The sequence below is a fragment of the Lepidochelys olivacea genome (assembly GCF_965140295.1).
Source record: "Lepidochelys olivacea isolate rLepOli2 genome assembly, chromosome: 10".
Taxonomy (NCBI): domain Eukaryota; kingdom Metazoa; phylum Chordata; order Testudines; family Cheloniidae; genus Lepidochelys; species Lepidochelys olivacea.
Window position 1 is genome coordinate 41,176,733 of NC_140420.1, and position 20,313 is coordinate 41,197,045.

The window sequence follows — 20,313 nt, forward strand, 5'->3', positions numbered from 1 at the left end:
TCCAATAAGAAATGGTGCACCAAAGTTATCGTTGTTATTGGAACAAGGAGGTTAGCCTGGCCTCTGATTGATACATGGCTAGATTAACCTCGCTGCGCCTTCTCTGTGACTGACTGCAGTGTGATCTAGACAGGGGAGGAGGAAAATGAGTACAAAACAAATCTGGTCTATTTCTTGTTCTGACCCACTCCATCTATCCTTTACATCTTTGGCTGGCAGCAGACAAAAAAGGCGCGAAATGATTGTCTGCCCTTGCTTTCACGGGGGGAGGGAGGGTGGGAATGGGGTCCTGACGATATGTACCCAGAACCACCCGCGACAATGTTTTAGCCCCATCAGGCATTGGGATCTCAACCCAGAATTCCAATGGGCAGCGGAGACTGCGGGAACTGTGGGATAGCTACCCACAGTGCAACGCTCCAGAAGTCGACGCTTGCCTCGGTACTGTGGAAGCGCTCCGCTGAGTTAATGCACTTAATGCACTTAGAGCATTTTCTGTGGGGACACACACACTCGAATATATAAAACCGATTTCAAAAAAAGCGACTTCTATAAATTTGACCTAATTTCGTAGTGTAGACATACCCAGAGCTTTGTTATGGTAAGTGTGCTTGTAGTGGGGTGGCTGCACCACTCCAAGGTAAAAGGGATTAAGAGCAGCTGAGGGAGGCTGGCGAGATAGTTGGCCCCAGATGTGGCTGGCTTAATCCGGCTACAGCTGGCCTGGATAAAAGGGCTGTGGGGCCAGGAGATAGAGAAGTCTTACCCTAGCCCTGCAGTGGGAAGGGCTAGCTGCATGGAAGCAATGGATGTGAAGCAGAACAGAGCAGTGCTGGGGAAAAGGGCAAGAGGAGCTGGGGAGCTCCAGCCTGACAACTCCCCAGGCTTAGGCCTTGGTTAAGGCCTAAAGAGGTACTGGGGCTGCAGAGGTGTAGTCCAGGGTTAGGCAGAGGCAGCTGGTCCAACCCCCTTGCCAATGATGAGTGACCATTACAGACTGCAGTCTGCCCCAGTGAAAGGGGACTAGATGATGACTGGCAGAAGCCATTGAGGCAAGGTGGGTGTAGAGGGTTGGGGGTTCCCCTGGGAGGGGAGACCTAGTATGTGGGGGTACTGCTGGGGCAGAACCCTGAAGTAAAGGGGCACTGTGATCCAGAGGCAGGTGAGACACTGCCAGCAGAGGTCGCTCCGGAGCTGGAGTTCAGCTTAGTCCCAAGATGACCAGCAGGAGGCGCTGCACCCATAAGTCCTGACCTCACTACAGTGCTACACGCAGCGTCACTCTTGCGTTCCTAAAGACCTACTTTTGGTCTATCCTCCATGCTGCTCTCCAGCTCACTTTTCCTGCCTCTGCACTTCCTGATGCAGACAGGCTGTGTTCACAGTTCTGTGGCTCTCTAGATCATTATTGTAACAGTAAGGCAAGGCCTCAGATGTTCCTGCTCCAAAACCAAAGGTGCCTATAACAGGAGGATCAGCAGGATCTGGACCCATAGAGGTGCCTATAACAGGAGTCAAAGGCTAATCTGTTAGCAGTGCACTGTTGAGCAATTTGATTCCATCCAGTGGGGGGATATGTTGTGTGCACAGTTAATTATAAACGGCAGGTAGCAGCACATATAGGTAAGGTTGCCAAACATTTCCCATTATAAAGCCTTGGTTTTGGTTCTTATCACTGGGCCAGACTCTAACAGTTTGGGCTGAAATTTCCCATGCCAGATGTCTGCCTCAGGTTGATCATGTTTTTTGTTTTGTGTGTGTGGGTTGTTTTTTTTTGTTTGTTTGTTTGGTTTTTTTTTTTAAGTTTCAGCTAAAATGGTTCAGTTATTTCCAAGACCAAGGTTAGGAGAAAATACATTATTTTACCTATGGTAAAAGTAAAAAATACAACTGAAACAGAGACTCAGATTTGGCAGAGGCGCTGCCCTGGTGCCTTTTGACGTCCCCATGAAAGGTGGCCAAATTTTGGCCAAGTTCTGAGCCTCTGCTAAATCTAGTTCAGCAGCTAAAATCTCTGAAGATTGTTTGAACTGAGCATGCTCCACCCTCTCCCAGATCCTGTGTGCCAGCGGAATGACACATCTAGCATCCCCTGAGAATGATTGAGCAAGCTGTATCCTGAGGCTGCAGCAGCTAAGTGGGACTCCATGCAATTGCTTCTCCTGGCCACAGGAACTGAGAGCAGGGAGTCTGTTTGTCCTGGGCTCTCGATGCTCTCCCCTGGCAGCAAGGCGGAGAAGGAGAAAGCCACCTGACTGGCACACAGAGGGGGGAAGAATGGGGCAGGAGATTGCAGGGTCTGGAGGGTGGGGATGAGCAGAGTGGGAGGGGGACAGGAGCTGGTGGAAGGATGGATGGTAGTAGGGGGAGAGGTATATAGGTGCAGAGATGGGGATGGTAAGAGCTGGGGTGTGGGATATGTGAACAGAAGCAGAAGGGGTGGAGGCAGAAGTTGTGTGGGGGGGTGGGGATAGGGGTGTGGGGGGGTGTAGCAGGCATCTGCTGCCCCATGACAGATGCCCTGGGGCATCCTGCCCTATGAAACTCTCCTCGTGGAACAGGGGACCAGCAAGAGAGAGAGGCCTCCCAGGGTCGGCTATTGGTGGAACCAGTGAGTCTTGATCTTCCAGTGGCTAGAAGGGCAGGGACAAAAGGACTGGCTGCTGCTTTCAAATGCCAGTCGTGGGTGATGCTGTGGCAGGGGAGGGAAGCTGGGTCTTTTCTAAAGTCTTAGGAACTCACCCTGATCCGGTGCCCAGCTCTGATGGTATTTGGGTTGGATCAGGGTCTGCAAATGCCTGGTGCACCCAATAACACTCCTGTCCACCACCAGCTCCTGCCTCCCTGATCTGCATTTTGGAATTTAATGCCCATGTGAAGTGTTACCTTAATTTTATGGAAAATAATTCAGCTTGCTCCATGGGATGCTTGGCTCAGGCAAACCTGTAACAAGGAGTGGGAGCTCAGGTAGATAGGTGGGAGGGGGAACCAGGCTGATGGGTCTACAGTCTCTAAAGCACATTTCCCTCCTGAACCTCCATTTGAACCCAGGCTTCCTGACTCTGTACGTTCCTGTTCCTGTGGCAGAGGCAAATCACCTAAACCAAAATGTTAACAAGTGGCCACTAGTTGTGTACCGCTTGTTTTCTGGGTGTTCAAGGTGAGATGGCCATGCAGATGTTGAGCACTCACAGCTGAAGTCTGGGAATGGAGCTTTGGACATCTAAAGTGCAATAAAAATGTGAGCTAGTCTGAAGACTCAGGCCCATGGTGTCTCCAGTTGGTCACCAACAATTAGTGGCCACTGTTGACATTTTTTACCTTTACTGTTTCAATTGCCCAGCCTTAAAATGGAAATAATAAAACCACCTAATCACAAAGGAATGTTGTAAAGATAAATTCATTAATGTTTGGGGAGCACTCAGACACTATTGTGAAAGCACCATACAATTGCCCAGGAGGAACTTAATAATTCTGTATTCATTGCAGGATTTGGATGGCATGTGGGCCACAAAATGAATGAGGAGGATTAAAAGAAATATTGAAGAATTCCTCATTCACTGATGGTGGCAGGGGTCCTGTGGAGGAAGTGGTATGGGATCGTGTCATTAAAAACTGTATCATCATGTGTATGTACACAGGTTCTGAATTAAGGTGACACCAGCAGCTTAATTCTGGCATTTCCTAACTTTTGATTGCTGAAATATGAAACCTTAGTGTTCTTTTAACATAGCATTTTGGGGATGTAATTATATGGCTCACAGCATTCCAGGTGCGTATAGCACGCTACAGAGACAGTGAAGGCCTGGTCCATGCTTTAAGAAGCTGCAGTCGAAGGGAGGTGCAGCAAAAGGTGATGCAAGGAGGACAGTTGACATTGGGCCAGGGTCACTGTGAGAAAGAAGAAGAGTTTGGAGGTGGGATTCAGGTTGTGTGGTGGACAGGCCCAGGGATTAGCCATCAACTACCAATGATGAGCAGCATTATGAACCTCCAGAGAGGCCAGAGACAAGCTAGACGACCCCTCCTTGCCCCTGCAGGGAAGAGCTGCCTTTCACTGAGCTTGTCCATTGGTATGGCTTGCTCTTTCCTAACTTGGCCCTCATTTTACAGAGATCTTCCAGGGGCGGCTGGGGGCATCTGAAAGCAGGACAGTGAAACTGATGGAGAGGCTCCTCTGAGGGTACATCTACACTGCAGCTGCAACAATGCTTCTTAGCTTGAGCAGACAGACACACTCCCTCTGCTCGGGCTAGCTGTAACTGGGGGAAGCACAGGTGGGGCTTGGGCTAGCCACCAGCCTCCAATGAAGCTGGACCAGTGAATACTCAGGTAGTTAGCCTGAGCTACTGCCCATGTTAGCCCCCGATATGCAGCTAGAGCAGAGTTAGTGTGTGTCTGCCAACCTGAGCTGGCCGCACGCTCCCAGCTGCAGTGGTGGCTCCCTGGTGCACTCATGCGCCTGCCTTGTTCTGAATCACACTGTTATCGTTACCCTTCCTGGGAGCTGCTTCTGGGTATCCCAGCTCTTTGCAGCTAGAGGGCTCGGTGCTGGCTGTTTTCACAGATGAAGGGCTTGGGAGTGAAGGGCTGATTGCCTCCTTGAGCCCAGCAGCTCTGAAGTTCTGCTTTGTGCAGTGTGACACATGGCCTGAGTCTTCTCTTACTCCCAGCAGTGTAAATCAGACCAGCCTAGAACCAACGTGGTGGGAGAGGAGACTCTTACCCTTCCGTGACTGTAGCAGGGCAGAGTCCACATGGGCATGGGAGAGAGGACCCATGGCAGGGCGGGACCATCCCTTCCCCTAAAGTAGTGGTTCTCAACCTATTTACCATTGTGGGCCGCATCCAATACTACCTGTATGGCCCTGAGAAGGTCATATGGGCCGCAGCTCTGTGCTGATTGGGCTGCAAGCAGCCCAAGGGCCACAGGTTGGGAACCACTGCCTGAAGGAAGGGCAGGGGCACCTGTGCAGCAGGGATGTAGCTGCCTTATAGTCTATAGCAGGTAGGTGTGTTCAGGGTTAAGTGTCAAATCTACTGGCCCCTCTTTGGAGCCCCCCAGAAGCTCGCCCTCCCCTGCACTTTAGTGGTGGCCACAGGAGGCTGCTGACTGCAGTTATGTGGCTTCTTTGCAGGGGAAGAGCAAGGCCCTGGGTGGCCAAGCAGGGTGGGGATTTACCCTGGGAACATTAGTTAATTCATGAACCACCATGTAACTGGTGAGCTGGGTCTGGTGGTATACAGAGGAAAACTGAGGCAGAGAGTGGGACGTGCCCCAGGGCCATGCTCCCAGTTTGTAGCAAAGGTGGAGTTAGACTCCAGGCATTCCTGGCCAGCAGGCCTGTGTGCAGACTGCCAGCCCAGATATCTTCCCCGTGATCGAGCAGATATACCATGGGGCAGCGCAGACAGGGGCTCTCCTCCTGGCTTTACCATTGGCCGCTGGGAGATGGGGCATGGTTCTGCCCCTCCGTGTGCCTCAGTTTCCTGCCTCTTAAATGCCACCGCCCTCCCTTGCAGGGGGGTCCAGCTGGAGCTGACCAGCCCTGCAGCCAGCCGGGGTCGGGAGGGGTTCTCGCCTGGCAAAGCCGGGCGCTGGTACCCCCTCTGCCGCAGGCGGCCAGGCGAGCTCTGCCCCTTTAAGCGCCGGCTGCTTTGCCTGGCTCTGCCCCCTCGCTGACAGCACCAGCCACACGCCCGTGCGCAGAGCCCCGGCTGCAGGCGCCACCAGCCCGGCTCCAGGCAGGACGCGCGGCGCGGCTCAGCGCGCTCCCACTGCGGCTCCCTCCATGGCCGCTCCTGCCCGCGCGGAGCGGGGCACCAGAGGCCGGGCACCAGCCTCCCAGGGCGGGCGAAAAGGAGGGATCTGAGCCGCTCGCCGCCGGGCCCCCCCGCCATGTGGGGAGCTCCGGCGCCTCCCAGCCAGCAGCCCAGCCTGGGGCCGAGCCCCGCGCTCAAGGAGCTGCCGCTGCAGCGGGAGCCGTCCCGGCTGCCGTGCCCAGCCCACTAGCTCCGGCGCGGCCGCTGGCAGAGCCCTCCCGGCCAGCCGCAGGACCCCCAGGAGGGCTGTGTGTCGGCCGCAGACCCTGGCACCTGTGGAGCGGCCCGCGGGCTCTGTGCGCACGATGGGCCGCCGGAGCGAAGGCGGACGAGTGGCACTGCACTGTGGCGCTGGAGAGGGGGGGTGCGCGGCCGCCTCCCCCGCACACGGCGTGGCAGCACCCCTCCTCCTGTGAGCCGGTTCCGCTCCTCCACTCTCGGCGATCCAGCCAGAATAACAACAGGGCGCTCCCCCTCCCACGCCAGTCTCCCTTCTCCGCGCTTCCTGTCCGCCGGCAGGCTCTGCTCCCACGGGCAAGGAGGGGACGGATCAGGATGGCATCTCCCGGGAGCAGCAGCCAAGAAGAGCCGCGGAGCTGGCTCTGGTGACCCCGGGGGCAACCGCAGCCGGAGCCCCTGCGCAGGAGACGGGAGAGCCGGGCTAGTAAGTTGCTGGTTTTCGTGGCCGCCTCGCTTGGCTTATGGCTCTCGCGGGGTGGCTGGTAGATAAACTTTGCGATGGCAGAGCTGGCAGCGTTTGACAGGCCGGCGCGGCGCCCCAGCTGTGCGCAGAGCCGGCAGCCGGAAGCTGGGATGCAGCATCCTCGTTTAACCTACCCCAGCGATGGGGGCTTGTGGCTGGTCACTGCGCCGGGAGGAGTTGGGCTTGAGGGGAGTCTGCGGGAGGGGCTGGTTCCTTTTGCTGACGCCAACAGTCCTCGCGGAGCCGGCTCCAAATCCGGGTCCCCTCTCGGAAAAGAAAGGGTCGTGGGTGGAGGGGGGACCCTTGCGATCCTGGCTCGGAGGCTGGCCTCAGGGCGCCCCGCTGGCCCTTGCAGGGATGGACGGGGCGAAGCTGTCCCGCCCCGCACAGCCAAGGGCCAGCCCGGCCCTTGGGGCCCCAACCCGGCTCGCCCAGTGACGCGTTACTGGTCTCTCCGCAGGAGGCCGGCGGCTCCCCGAGCCCCAGGACACCAGCCCCGGCCCTGGAAGTCGCCGTGGATCTTGCGAAGCGTTTTCCGAGTTCGTCCTGCTGCGAATATCCCAGGATCATCGTTCGCTGCCCTTGAGCCAAGTGGGCGAAGCTCGCCCGGACAGGTGGCCGCCGTGCCCGGAGCCGGCCCATGGGGGCTCAGTGCGCGCTACAAACGAGGCGGAGAGACTGAGCAGGTGGAAGAGGCGGCGCTGCTCCCAGCCTCTATAAAACATCCGGAGCTATGCCTTGTCCGGAGAGCCGGCAAGACCCGGGCAGACGGGCACTGCCCGCCCTCTCTCGCTAGCTGGGAGCAGGGAAGGAATCACTCAGGGCTCGCCTGCCAGTGGATCTCCATCGGCAGAAGGCGGCTCCTTGCGACCGGGCAGCGCTCCAGTCCCATGGGCGTGCGGCTGGGTCCCCGGAGCTGAGTTTGGTTAGTCCTGCCCCGCGCCTCGCTGCTGTGAGCTGCTGGTGCGGAGAGCGGCGAGAGGCAGAGCGCGGCTGCGGCTCTCTGGCGCGTGGGACGTTAAGATGGTGAGCTCTCCCCGGCCGAGAGGGGCTCCGCGGAGGCAAGGCCGGGCTGGGGGAGAGCAGAATGGACAGCGCCGGGCGCCCAGGCAGCTTGTGAAGGATGAGCTCCGGGGGCTCGCAGAACACGCAGCCCAGTGAAGACCCCGCCGGCGGCAGCAGCAGCGAGAGGCAGCAGATCAGGTGCCGCATGAAAATGGTGATCGGGCAGCTGGAGGGGATCCTGCAGGAGCTCAAGGAGGTAGCCAAGGAGCTCCGGGAGGTGAGCACCGCTGCGGCGGGGGCACCATGGGGAGTCCCAAAGCGGGCCAAAGTTCCAGGCTCTGCCATGCCTAAAGAATTCCCTTCATGGAGCAGGCCTGGCTAGGAGAAGCAAACTGTTGTGGGTACAGCCTGTGTATGTGTGTGAGTGTGTCCTCCATTGTGGGTTCTGAGTGTGTGTGTGTATCTGTCTCCCCGGCCCCTGTTGTGGGTCCAGCCTCTGTGTGTGTGTGTGTCCGTCTGGTCCTCGATCTGTCCCGGTCCCCTATTGTGGGTACAGCTTCTTTGTGTGTGTGTAGGGGGCAAATTAGATTTCCCCTATTGCCCTAAACCCCAGACAGTCAAGTCACGAGTGCATATCCTGACTGCTGTCTGATTTGCACTCTTTTTGTGGAAAAGTCCATGACACCCCCCCCACCACACACATACACCATGTCAGTGGAAAATCCGGCCCCCATTTTTTTGCCTTCCTCCATCTCCATGTTCAGGATAGCCCTTCACAGGAGAGAGGTGATGCTCCCCAAATCAGGGAATGCAACAGCTCAGTCCCAGCAGCGCCCTTAGCAGGGCTGCCTGTGCCTGTTTTATGTTTATGGTGGATGATTTCCAAGAAGCAAGAAGGGCTCCCAATTGCCCTTGACTCCATTGACTTCAATGCCATGGGCTGCCCAGCTCCACACAGGATCGAGCCCAGTGTAGAGCTCGGGGCATCTGACCCCTGGAGGATTGGGTCCAATAGGCCCCCATGTGGATCAGGTCCTAATATACCAAGCTGTGTCTGTGAATCACAGAAGTAACCTAGACATTCCACCTGTGTGAACAGTGTAGTAGAGCTAGTGTTGTTTGGGTTCCCCATTGGATGTTATGACTTGCTGTGCTTTGGACTGTTATGTGCTGCAGTCAGGTCGTTTTTTTGTGTTTAATTTCCTTGCCTTCTTTAAAGAAAAGGGGGTGGAGAGAGGAGACATCCCCTGTCCTTAAATGATACCAGATAAGCGTTGCTTCCTTAAGGCTGATCTGGTGAATCCGATTGAATATTTAGCTACAGTTCACTGCATGCTGCCCTGGGTGACGAGAGTAGCAGCCTGTCAGTTTGGCATTGTGAAGATTGGATCTTTCAAGCAGAAAGAGAGAAACTTAATGATGGGGGGGGAGGGGTTAATTGGGAGCTGGCATAAAATTGTAGACTGCAGCAAATCTCACAGAGAAACCCTGAAATCAAAGGATCCAGGAGGCCTCCACCTAACCCTCAGGCCAACAATTCTCCTGTCCCTCATATGAGTGAATTTTGCCATGGATGCAAGTTATTTCCAACCTCCCTTGGCCGGTTTGTCCAGGTGGCAGGCCTGCGTCTGTCAGGCTGGGCAGGAGGAAGTGCTGTGATGTCACAAACTGGGTGGTGCATCAACAGGGTCTGCTAAAATCTCAAGGCCAGATTCTCCATTGATTTCCACAGCCCTTTGCTGGTTTACATCAGCTGAGGATCTGGCCCTTAAATGGCAAATTAAATGGGTTTTTGTCCCACTCCCCCAGCCAGGAAGCAGTAGTAGCTGAAGAAGCTGGCTCAGCTTTTCCAAAGGGCATGGCACCAGCTATGGGCAGAAATTTCAAACATTTCCCTGTGTGAAAATAGAAGCTCCTGCTGGGAATCATTTGGGCATGACTAGCTTTCACTATAACGTGTCCATGAGAAAACATACTGGGCCACATTCAACTCTGGCTGAGCTCCAAGGGTATCTTTCTTTGCTCTTGCCTCCCCTCCTGCGCTCCTCCCAAGTCTGGATTGTGCCTGGGCCTGCATGGTGGACAGCATCACAAGGAATTCCCCTCCTCAACCTTGCACCCCTGTGCAGGGGAAATGGATAGAATGGCTGGGGAGCAGAGCTGAGGCTCCAGGGACCTGATCCAAACCATTGGAGTCAACGGGAGTCTTTCCATTGACTCTAGTAAGCTTTGGATCAGACCCCATCTTAGCACTGCTGGCAACACTAGTGACGTGGCAAAGGCAGGGCCATAGATGCAAAAGGGAGTGCACGTGGCACCCAGTCCAAGTGAGGAGGAGCTGACTGAGCCAGCCAGCTTGCCAGATCCCCACTTGGCACTGGAAGTCCTATACCTCTCCATGCCTCTTGGCCAGAGCTCACAGCCACAATCAAGCTCTGGAGCCTTGCCCAAAATAACCCATCTTGGGAAATAATAGCAGAGCTTTAAAAAACCAGCCAAGGATCAAAGACAGGGTGGGGAGATGCAAGCAGCAATTGCATAGGAATCTATGGGGTAAATCCTGCTGCACTTATTCCTTGGCTCACTGGATTTCCATTGGGGCGAAGAATCTGTGGGCATGAAGGCTTTGCAGAGGACAGAGGGGCAGGTTGCTTATTGTGGCTTGTTGTTCTACATCTCTCTCCTGACTCGGCCCAACCTGTGCTGTGGGAGGTGCAGGCAGCAGGAGAAACTCTGTGTGTCTGAGCAATGATCAAACCCCTCTTGAATGACTGCTTTCAGCACCAGGGAGTCTGTGAAATACACACATTCCCCTCTTTGCCCTATGGGACACTTTGGAGCCTAGAAGGAATCATGCACCATCAGGCCCATCCTGATGGTATGTGCCTATGGGGTCACATTTGGTTTGTTGGGGGGCTTTAGGCAAACTTGTAGCCCTGTTGCGGAGATGCAGGTGGCCAGAATCATGGGCTGCTTGATGGAAGGAACCAACCAGCTAGCCAAGTGTTATGTGACTAACAGCTAATCCTTCTCCTCTTTGGAGAGTGATCAATACCTGCTAGAGGGGAAGATTAGAAATGATAACACTAGACTAGGGAGCAGAGCTAGGGCTTGGTGGGAAGAAGAGAGAGAAAGCAAAAGTATTGGTAGCTGCTGTCCTCTGGCTGGAAACACAATAGTAGCTCTAGAAGAGACATGTCTTTCAGCTCCCCAGAAAGGAGGCTGGGCCATGTGGTTAAGGCATAGGAAGGTATTCTTGACCTTCAGCAAGTCACTTGGCCTTTCTGTGCCCCAATTTCCTCCCCTGTAAAACAGGGAGAGTGATATCTATCTGCCTCACCAGGCTAAATCCTGTCATGTCCATAATGTGCTTTGAGAGCCTCAGAAGAAAGAGCAAAGCATTGTTCTTGTAACAAATCCTGAGAATCGGCCTAGCAGAGCGATTCAGACAGAAAACTCTAGTAACAGAGGCTGAGCTGGGAAAGGGCCTAAAACAGGGCACCCTTGCGCTGGAGGTGATGTCAAGTGAAGAGTGCCCAATGAGTTTCCATGTGGGCATGTGGCTCATGCCCACTGGAGATGACCAGACACTCTTGCTTAGTTGGAGTCCTTCATCTGGAGGCTGGATTCTTGGAGCCTGTGCATTTTTTGACTCTGCAGCTGAGACTCCCGTGGAATCCTGTCTGAGCTGATAGAGTGGGATGAGGTCAGGTCAGTACAGGGATGAGGCCAGGTCAGTGCTGGAATGAAGACCTCCAGGGAAAAGCCTAGAGGTGAGTTGGATGATTCAGTGCCTGAGTTGCCCTAGTTTTGCCAGGTCATGATTCTGAGGAATGCACATGTAAGCTGAGTGGCAGAAGCCAACCCGTAGTACATGGCTCTCTTCCTTCTAAGTCAGGACAGAACCAATGCGGGTGCAGTGTTTAATGAGTGAGATGTTACATGGAAATCCAGAGCACTTGTGCACTTTCAAGGCCTGTTGGAACTTTTCACAACAGCAAAGGGCCTTATCTCCAACCTCCTGGCCAAATGCCACTATGGCTAATTATACCGAACTGCTGCCATTTCAATCAGATGCATTTTTCTTCTTCGCTTCCTGGCCAAAACTATAACTCATGGTTGCTCCAAGCTGTCACAAGTAATGCAGCTGCCCAGCCTCAGCCCGGAAGAGAGAGAATGTCAGGGGCTGCTGAAGTCTTTGCTGTATGTATCAATCTGTAACATGTTTTGAGATCCTTCAGACTGGAAGGCAGTGAGATCTGTGGGGAAAAGTGCTCAATAAGAGCCAGTTGTCATTATTTATTAGCACGCGAAGTTTCAAAGAAGCTTCCTGTTCCAAGCTGAACTCCCCAAGAGCTGGGATAAGTCTTCCTCATCCACACCTAGCACCCCAGTTTTGCCAGCAGATTGGTCATAGAATCATAGAATATCAGGGTTGGAAGGGACCCCAGAAGGTCATCTAGTCCAACCCCCTGCTTGAAGCAGGACCAATTCCCAGTTAAATCATCCCAGCCAGGGCTTTGTCAAGCCTGACCTTAAAAACCTCTAAGGAAGGAGATTCTACCACCTCCCTAGGTAACGCATTCCAGTGTTTCACCACCCTCTTAGTGAAAAAGTTTTTCCTAATATCCAATCTAAACCTCTCCCACTGCAACTTGAGACCATTACTCCTCGTTCTGTCATGTGCTACCATTCAGAACAGTCTAGAGCCATCCTCTTTGGAACCCCCTTTCAGGTAGTTGAAAGCAGCTATCAAATCCCCCCTCATTCTTCTCTTCTGCAGGCTAAACAATCCCAGCTCCCTCAGCCTCTCCTCATAAGTCATGTGTTCCAGACCCCTAATCATTTTTGTTGCCCTTCGCTGGACTCTCTCCAATCTATCCACATCCTTCCTGTAGTGTGGGGCCCAAAACTGGACACAGTACTCCAGATGAGGTCGTTGCCTTCCCCATGTGACTCTCCACCTGGGAAAGTGCTTTATGTTTAAAATAGGGGACATGGTCAGTATCCATTAAGCAAAGCTTAATGGCACTGGCTCCTACCTGAGATCTACAGCTTGACCTACTTCTGAACGGCTATACTCTGACAGGGGCTATCCTTGGGACTGGAAGCAGTGTTTTGAAAGGGCAGTTTGAAAAAGAACATTTCTTCCTGACCATGGAAACCAAGTGTCGTGCCAAGACATACCTATGATTGCTGAATCTGAAATGAATACAAGGGAGAATTTTTCTTCCATTTGTTTTTTTTATGTACTTGAACCCACTTGGTGTAGAATCCATTTCACTGATTCCATGGTATAGTCCATCAGTCGGCATCTCCCTTGCAGAAAAGACCCTTCTAAACATCTGCAAGGGAGATGAAAAACTCTTATAAAAATCTTGTAAAGGATTTAAAAAAATAATCAGAACTTGAAGCTGGTTTTTCATCTACACTGAGATCTCTGTACACCACACCAGCAGTTTAAAGGAGGCTCACAATGAGAGTGGATGTAATTTATGCTCACTTTAAGACCCCTTTCACAGATTCACAGATATTTAAGGCCAAGTGGGACCATTCTGATCATCTAGTCTGACTTCCTGCATAATGTGGCCAGAGCAGTGTAAAGAGAACTAAACGTAAAGGACAATCTCAGCCATGCTGTTTAAAGGGTGAACTCGCAGAATCAAACTTGGAGTGGGGGGGTTCAACTGGAATCACCGATTTAAAAAAAAAAAATCAGGTGGACGGTGTCCCGTTGGAGAAGAACACTTGGTCATGCGCTCACGGAGTCTGCTCACCAGCTCACCCCTTCCGTGTCATAGGCAACAGTATTTGAATTGGGCAAAATCTTTCTTGAGACTCTGCATTGAAATTTTTAACCTTTTCCCTGTCTTTGTGTCTTTGTGTTAGTCTGTATCCACAAAAAGAACAGGAGTACTTGTGGCACCTTAGAGACTGACACCTTTATTTGAGCATAAGCTTTCATGAGCTACGGCTCACTTCATCAGATGCTCACGAAAGCTTATGCTCAAATAAATGTGTTAGTCTGTAAGGTGCCACAAGTGCTCCTTTTCTTTTTGTGGTGTTGTTGCCCCAAAATTGCAGCCAGTTGCTGTATTATTATTTATATTACACTATCACCTACAGGCCTCAAGTAAGACTAGAAATTGTGTTACGTGGCATTGGGGAAGATATTGTACAGACACCTAGTGAAAGATAGCCCCCTGTCAAAGAGTTTACAATTTAAACAGAGACAAAAGGTAAGATGGGAAACTGAGGCACGAAGAGAGGAAGTGACTTGAGCAAACTCACACAGCAGGTCAGTGGCAGAGCTAGGAATAAACCCAATGTCTCTTGATTCCCAGTCCAGTGCCCTGACTACTAGACCACAGTGCCTCCTAGTGGTTGGGAGGTTTTGAGGGAACAGCTAATATTCAAGAAATAGTGCAAAATATTTCTGTAAAATGAATTTCACTTTTGTAATGAAACCACAAACGTGAGTTTAGAATAAAGTTTGTGAAATCAGAGCTCCCTAGTATACCATGTGACTTTTGTGGCCAATCAAAACAGCTAGAATTTTGACTACACACTAGTCACAGCAAACTGCTCATGTGTGAGGTACAAACTAACTATTATTTGCAGAAAGCATTCTGAGTAAAGAGTAAATCTCAGAAAACTCCACTAAAGCCCCTTTACACCTCTCTGGTAATGGTTCCACAGGCCCGGGCAGGGATGGGTAAAGGAGCAAGGTTGGGGGTGGGAGGGAAGGAATGTGCCCAGGCAGGGATGGGAGCTGATGGGAGCACTCTGTTCTCCAGTTATTCACTGCTTTCCAGCACCTACAGGAGCCATGGTAAGCACAGCATAAGTAAGAGCAGCCCTGTGGCTGCTCTAACTGATGTCAGGCATTGTACTGGACCCCAAACAGCCTCAGTATATGGGGAATGCAAAGGTGGCTTGAAGCAATCTTTGCCCCCACTTCCTCTGCCCCTGTTCCAAGTGCAGGAATGGAGTGGATAAGAATCAGAGATAGAAATAGGTGTCCTGCTGGCAGAGTCAATCAACATTAACTCCCACTGTAGCAAGTCATGGTGGACAGCTGGGGCCAGATTCATGCCTGGTGTGACTTAGCTGAGAATGAATTTGGCCCTTTGTTTAGTGCAATGGGCATTTAACTGACTATCCACACTGGTGCAACAGCTGGGCCTGATCCAAAACCTTCTGATGTCAGTAGGAGGCTTTCCAGTGACATTTGGATCAGAGCCACATAGAAGAAAGCTAGGATGCGTGCGGGGAAGGGTGTGTTGGGGGGCTTATACACTATCTATAGAACATCACCTTTCCTTTTCACGGCATAGACACAACTCCAAACATCCTTGTAACTAACTCAAAGTACAACCTTGAAGCCTTCAAATATCCTATCCTGCAGGATGGAGGGATGTCTTGTGCAGGAATTCAGTGCTATTCAATGCAATTCATCCCACAGGATGAGAAATATAGAGCAGGAAAAGTCACAGTTTAAAGGGACACCATCCACTTGAAGTGCAGTCTATTTCTTAAAAAAAAAAAAATCAAAAATCTGTTTAACTGCTTCCAAGCCCTAAATCTTCCTGGTAGTTCCCTGCCCGTTCTCCTGCTTTTATAATCACAGTTTTCTAATTTAACAATATTTGTTTCTCCCTTGTTGCTGCCTGAAAGACCCATGCCGACAAGTGAGGAAACTGACTAATCGATTGCACAGAAGAAGCAGGGAAATTGACTAGACAAAAAGTACAGTCAAATATACAAAGCAAATAAACTGGGGTGGGGGTGGGAGGGAGGAGAGTGTTTTTTCCTCCATCTCTGTTACGGGAATTATAGGTGTTACAGCTGTAGCAAGTGCAATAATTTCAGACAAGGGTAATTTTTAAGGCCCTGATGTCCCTTTAAGGTTCCAGGGCTGAAAATTATGTCAGTCTCTTCCCTCAGGGTGAAAGGCAAATGAGATCCTCAGCTGCTGTATTTTTGGGGTAAGTCCATTGACTTCAGTGAAGCTACATCGATTCACATATGCTGGGGATCTGGCCCACAGAGTCTAGCTAAGTTGTGAACTGAGCTGTGTGAAACCTCTGCACCATCGTTTCCTTTGCCAGTATTCGCACTCAAGGCCAGATCTTCCCCTATCTGCCCTCTGGCCCCACAAAAATTATCCAGAGAAAATGTGTTCTCTCTGCCAGCAATTACATTGTCATGTAACACAAACAGTGCAGTTGCACGCACTTTCCTACCTGGCACAGCAGATGCCATGAAAAATCACAGCTGGGCCTTGTAGTAGGAGAGAAATGTCCCCATGTCTCATTGCAAAGAAAGCTGTGAAATCACTGAGGGGAGGTTAGTGAGGAAAAAAAGCAGTGGGTAAACTAACCGTTTTGGCGTTCCAGGCTGAGCAGTAGCCTGGCAGATGTTGTGGGTGAGCCGAGATGCCCGTATTATGATTGGGATTTAGGCTAGCATGACATTGGGCGAAAGCCAGAAGTGTCATTAGACTGTTTTTGGGCACTCACTTTCACATAGAAGTGACCATGCTGTGTTTTAATCCTTATTTAATGATTTGGCTAGATTTGTAAATAAAAGAAAATGTGAGTAAACTCCAGATTCCCCAGATGAGCAGTGGTACACTCTGTTCAACCATGTGCGACGGGCTGTCCACCTCACATGAGCCCTGAGTGGGTTAATGGGGGCCGGGGGGCCAATTAACCTTAGACACTGCACCTGGAGGGGAAGCAGAGCCTAAAGGCAGAGGAAGCCCAGCTGGGAGGAGCTGGGATAGGCATGTAAAGCCAGGAAGGCAGAGCAGGAGGAGGCTGCAAAGAGGAGGCCTGTGGTCACTCCCTGGAGGGAAAGGTGCATTGGTCAGAGGCAAGGAGAGGATCCAAGGGGTGAGTGAGCCCTAAGGTCCTGCCTCGTCTAGGGAGCCTTACAAGAGGCCTACAGGGGTGAAGTGGGAGTGGGGGAAGCTCTGATGGCAAACTCAGAGATAGGGGAGGAGATAGAGGCTGAGTAGAAAGGAGCCCAGGGAATCAGCAACCGGGACTTGAGAGTGAACAGAGCTGGATTGCTAGTCGGAGGGTCCCTGGGCTGGAGTTCACAGTAGTGGGTGGGCCTGGGTTCCCCTGCCAGCCACGGGGACATGGCCCAGGATCTGGAGGTGGAACAGAAAGCTGCCTGAGGTGGCATGTGGACAGCTTATCCAGTGGGACTCTGTCACCCCAGGATGGGGGACTGTGTAGTGACCTGGCCAGAGAGTCGAGTTGTAAAGGAGGCGGGGCGGGGGAGGGGAGGTGGGCACATCACAGGGTGAATAACCAGTGGTGAGCAGTGCCAGATGGGGAGAGAGCTAATTTCCTGACCTAACCACAAGGATGCACACCTGTGGTGAGTGGGGCCCTTTACACCATGTTTACCTTGGTCCATGGCTATGTGTGAAATAACAATGGATCCATCTGTGGAAACTGACTTTTGGAAAAGGAAAACAAAGGATTGAAAATAGAAGTGATTCTCTGTCCCACCCACCGCCCCACCCCATTAAATAGACATTGTTTCCTCACCCCTAGAAATGGGACCCCGGCATCAGGGGATCCGGGTTCCACTGTCAGCTTTGACTCAGGGTGCCCTTGGCCTGGAATAATTCGTAAGTACTGTAAGGCTCCATTAGTGAATGGTGAGCAAAGCAGGCAGAGATCTGACCCTGCAAGGTGCTGAAGAAGGGTGAAATGTCGTTCATCTTACCAGCGTTAAGATTTTGTTGGGTGGGGAAGGCAAAGTTCTCACACCATATGGTGTTGTTTCTGTCCCGGGGGGCATGTTACAAATGCCAGAAGAATGAGCAGCAACTGGTCAGCAGCATGTAATGTCAGCATGAGACAATAAATGCCCTAGCTAGAGATGAGCCCAACCTACAAAATTCAGGCTAAGAGGAGCTCTGATACAGCGGCTTTGTGAGACCCATTATAGTCGCAGGGACTTCTAACAGGCTAGCAGGTGCTAGGGCTCATATGGAGATGGAAAATCCCCGGAGTTATAGTCAGTGACGACACAAATGTTCCGGCAGGGATATTAGACCTCATGCTTCCAGGTTTAAACCAACCCTTAGCTACTGGAAAGCGGGGTGAGACCTTCAGTGGAGCAGATTATCCACATCTGTCTAGTGTGGGTTTCTTGTGCCTTCCTCTGAAGCAGTTGATGCTGGCCCCTGTCAAAGACAGGCTGCTGACCTAGATGGACTTCGGGTCTGATCCAGTTTGTCCATTCCTATGTTCAGGTGCTTGTACCTTCTCAGAAGGTTCACTGTAATCGCTGCTGACCCCTGCTGGGAAATGGGTCCATGAATAATACTGAGGTCTTGTAAACCTTACTTCCTGCAGGTAAGGAAAATCTTCAGGGGCCAGGCTGGTGTAATGGGGCTCCCCAGGAAGTGGGTTGGCCCATGGTATATTTACCATGGACCTGTGGTGCCATTACTAGATATCACCTCCCTGGAAGTCCTTGCCAAATCAGCCCTTGGTTGCCCTAAAAGAACCACACAGGATTCACAAATGCACAAGCTGCTAATCTGCCAACACAGGGCTCTTGGCAGGACAGAGGCGCTAAAGTGGAACTGTTTTACAACATGCCCAACTGAATGGCAATGTATAGCATTGATACAACAATGCATAAAACCCTATCCAAATGCATGAGGTGGCAGCACAGCATCCAGGCACGAAGACTCACCAAGCAGCCAGCTGGAGCTAGGAACAGACCAGAGCCCTGCTGTGCCCTGAGGTGGAGAAACTGTGAAATGGCTTGTAGAAAACATGCTGGCGCAGGAATCTAGGACATGACATCATGCAACTAAGCCACCACTGAGAGAGTCCACCAGAGGGCACTAGCAGAGGGGGTGAAATTCCATGGCTTCAATTCTGTTTGTCCTGAAACTGAAATTCAAAGTGGAACTTGGGGACAGCAGCCCCACAGGGACAAAATACAAGTTAAAGAATCGCACGAGCCTCTGTGTAACAAAACTGAAGAGAGGGGCCTGAGTCTGCACCTTGTCGTCAATATCCAAACCATCCAGTAAGGAGGGGCTGGAACCTGGGATCAGATGCAAATATACGCAGCTGACTCTTTTTAAAAATGATCAGCTAATCCAAAATCCCAGAACCTGCTTGATCTGGGGGTGTTTGAAATCCAGGTCCAAAGTTTGTTTGTGTGTGTGTGTGTGAGAGAGAGAATGCTCCCATACAGAAAACTTTACATTAGCGGTGTGACTGTGACGTTACTGGGCTGTCACCTGACGTGCTAAAATTACCTCTGAGCCCGTTTTCCCTGCCTGCTTGGGACCCCAGAACCCTGTCTTGTTGAGCCAGACATGCTAGCCTGCTGCAACACAGACCCAGGGTCTGGGCCATGCCCCCAAAGCTGTAGACTTTAACTAAAAACAGCTCAGCATGTTACCTGTCTCCAGCACCCAGACACCCAGCTCCCAATGGGATCCAAACCCCAAATAAATCCGTTTTCCTCTGTATAAAGCTTATACAGGGTAAATGTGTAAATTGTTCACCCTCTATATCACTGATAGAGAGATATGCACAGCTGTTTGCTCCCCCAGGTATTAATCACTTACTCTGGTTTTATTAATAAACAAAAGTGATTTTATTAAGTATAAAAAATAGGATTTAAGTGGTTTCAAGTAATAACAGAACAAAGTAAGTCACAAAAGCAAAATAAAACAAACTCGCAAGTCTAAGCCTAATACATTAAGAAACTGATTACAGGTGATATCTCACCCTCAAAGATGTTCCAATAAGCTTCTTTCACAGACTAGACTGCTTCCTAGTCTGGGCCCAATCCTTTCCCCTGGTACAGTCTTTGTTAGTTCCAGCAGACATCTCCGGTGGTAAGCAGGGTTTTTTTCATGACTGGCTGCCTCTTTTGTCCTGCTCCACCCCCTTTTATAGCTTTGGCACAAGGCAGGAATCTTTTGTCTGTGCTTGTCCCTACCTCTGCCTCATCAGTGGAAAAGTACAAGGATTAAGATGGATTCCAGTATCCAACGGGGAGGGGTAGCTCAGTGATTTGAGCATTGGCCTGTTAAACCCAGGGTTGTGAGTTCAATCCTTGAGGGGGGCCATTTAGGGATCTGGGGCAAAAATTGGGGATTGGTCCTGCTTTGAGCAGGGGCTTGGACTAGATAACCTCCTGAGGTCCCTTCCAACCCTGATATTCTATGGTCATGTCACATTTCACTTTAAGACCCCCTCGTCTCCATTCTTCCTGGGTCAGCCCACACAGACACAGGAAGTAAATAAACCATTTACAACCAATTGTCCTAGTCAATGGGAGCCATCAAGATTCTAAACCACCATTAATGGCCCACACTTTGCATAATTACAATAGGACCTCAGAATTATACTTCATATTTCTAGCTTCAGATACAAGAATGATACATGCATACAAATAGGAGGAATATATTCAGTAGGTTATAACCTTTGTTATGATACCTTACAAGAGTCCTTTTGCACAGTTACTCATAGGCATATTTCCATAAAACATATGGAGTGCAACATCACACCTTCCTCCTGAACTTACTGCCATACTCTTGGACACTGTCCATGGCAGAGGCACTACATGTAAAATCCCTGTATGTCTGTGGTCACATGCCCTCTCAGTACCTTTAAACCCTATGATGTCATTCATAGGTGTTCAAGCGAAGTTCTGGGTTCCTGGTCTCTGGGTGCCTGAAAACATGCCGGGGTGTAGTATTACTAACAGAATGCAGACAGCAA

The 20,313-nt window shown here is 51.2% G+C and overlaps 1 protein-coding gene across 1 annotated transcript in view; it reads left to right on the forward strand.

The window, feature by feature from the left end:
• Positions 1–5,535: 5,535 nt before the first annotated feature.
• The window catches only part of INSYN1 (inhibitory synaptic factor 1), a 101,755-nt gene continuing 86,977 nt past the window's right edge, over positions 5,536–20,313 (forward strand). The window contains exons 1-2 of the mRNA XM_084641164.1: positions 5,536–6,487; positions 6,987–7,808. Coding sequence (XP_084497290.1) covers positions 7,650–7,808 — 159 coding nt within the window. The 5' untranslated portion in view covers positions 5,536–6,487; positions 6,987–7,649. The remainder of the gene's footprint in view (positions 6,488–6,986; positions 7,809–20,313) is intronic.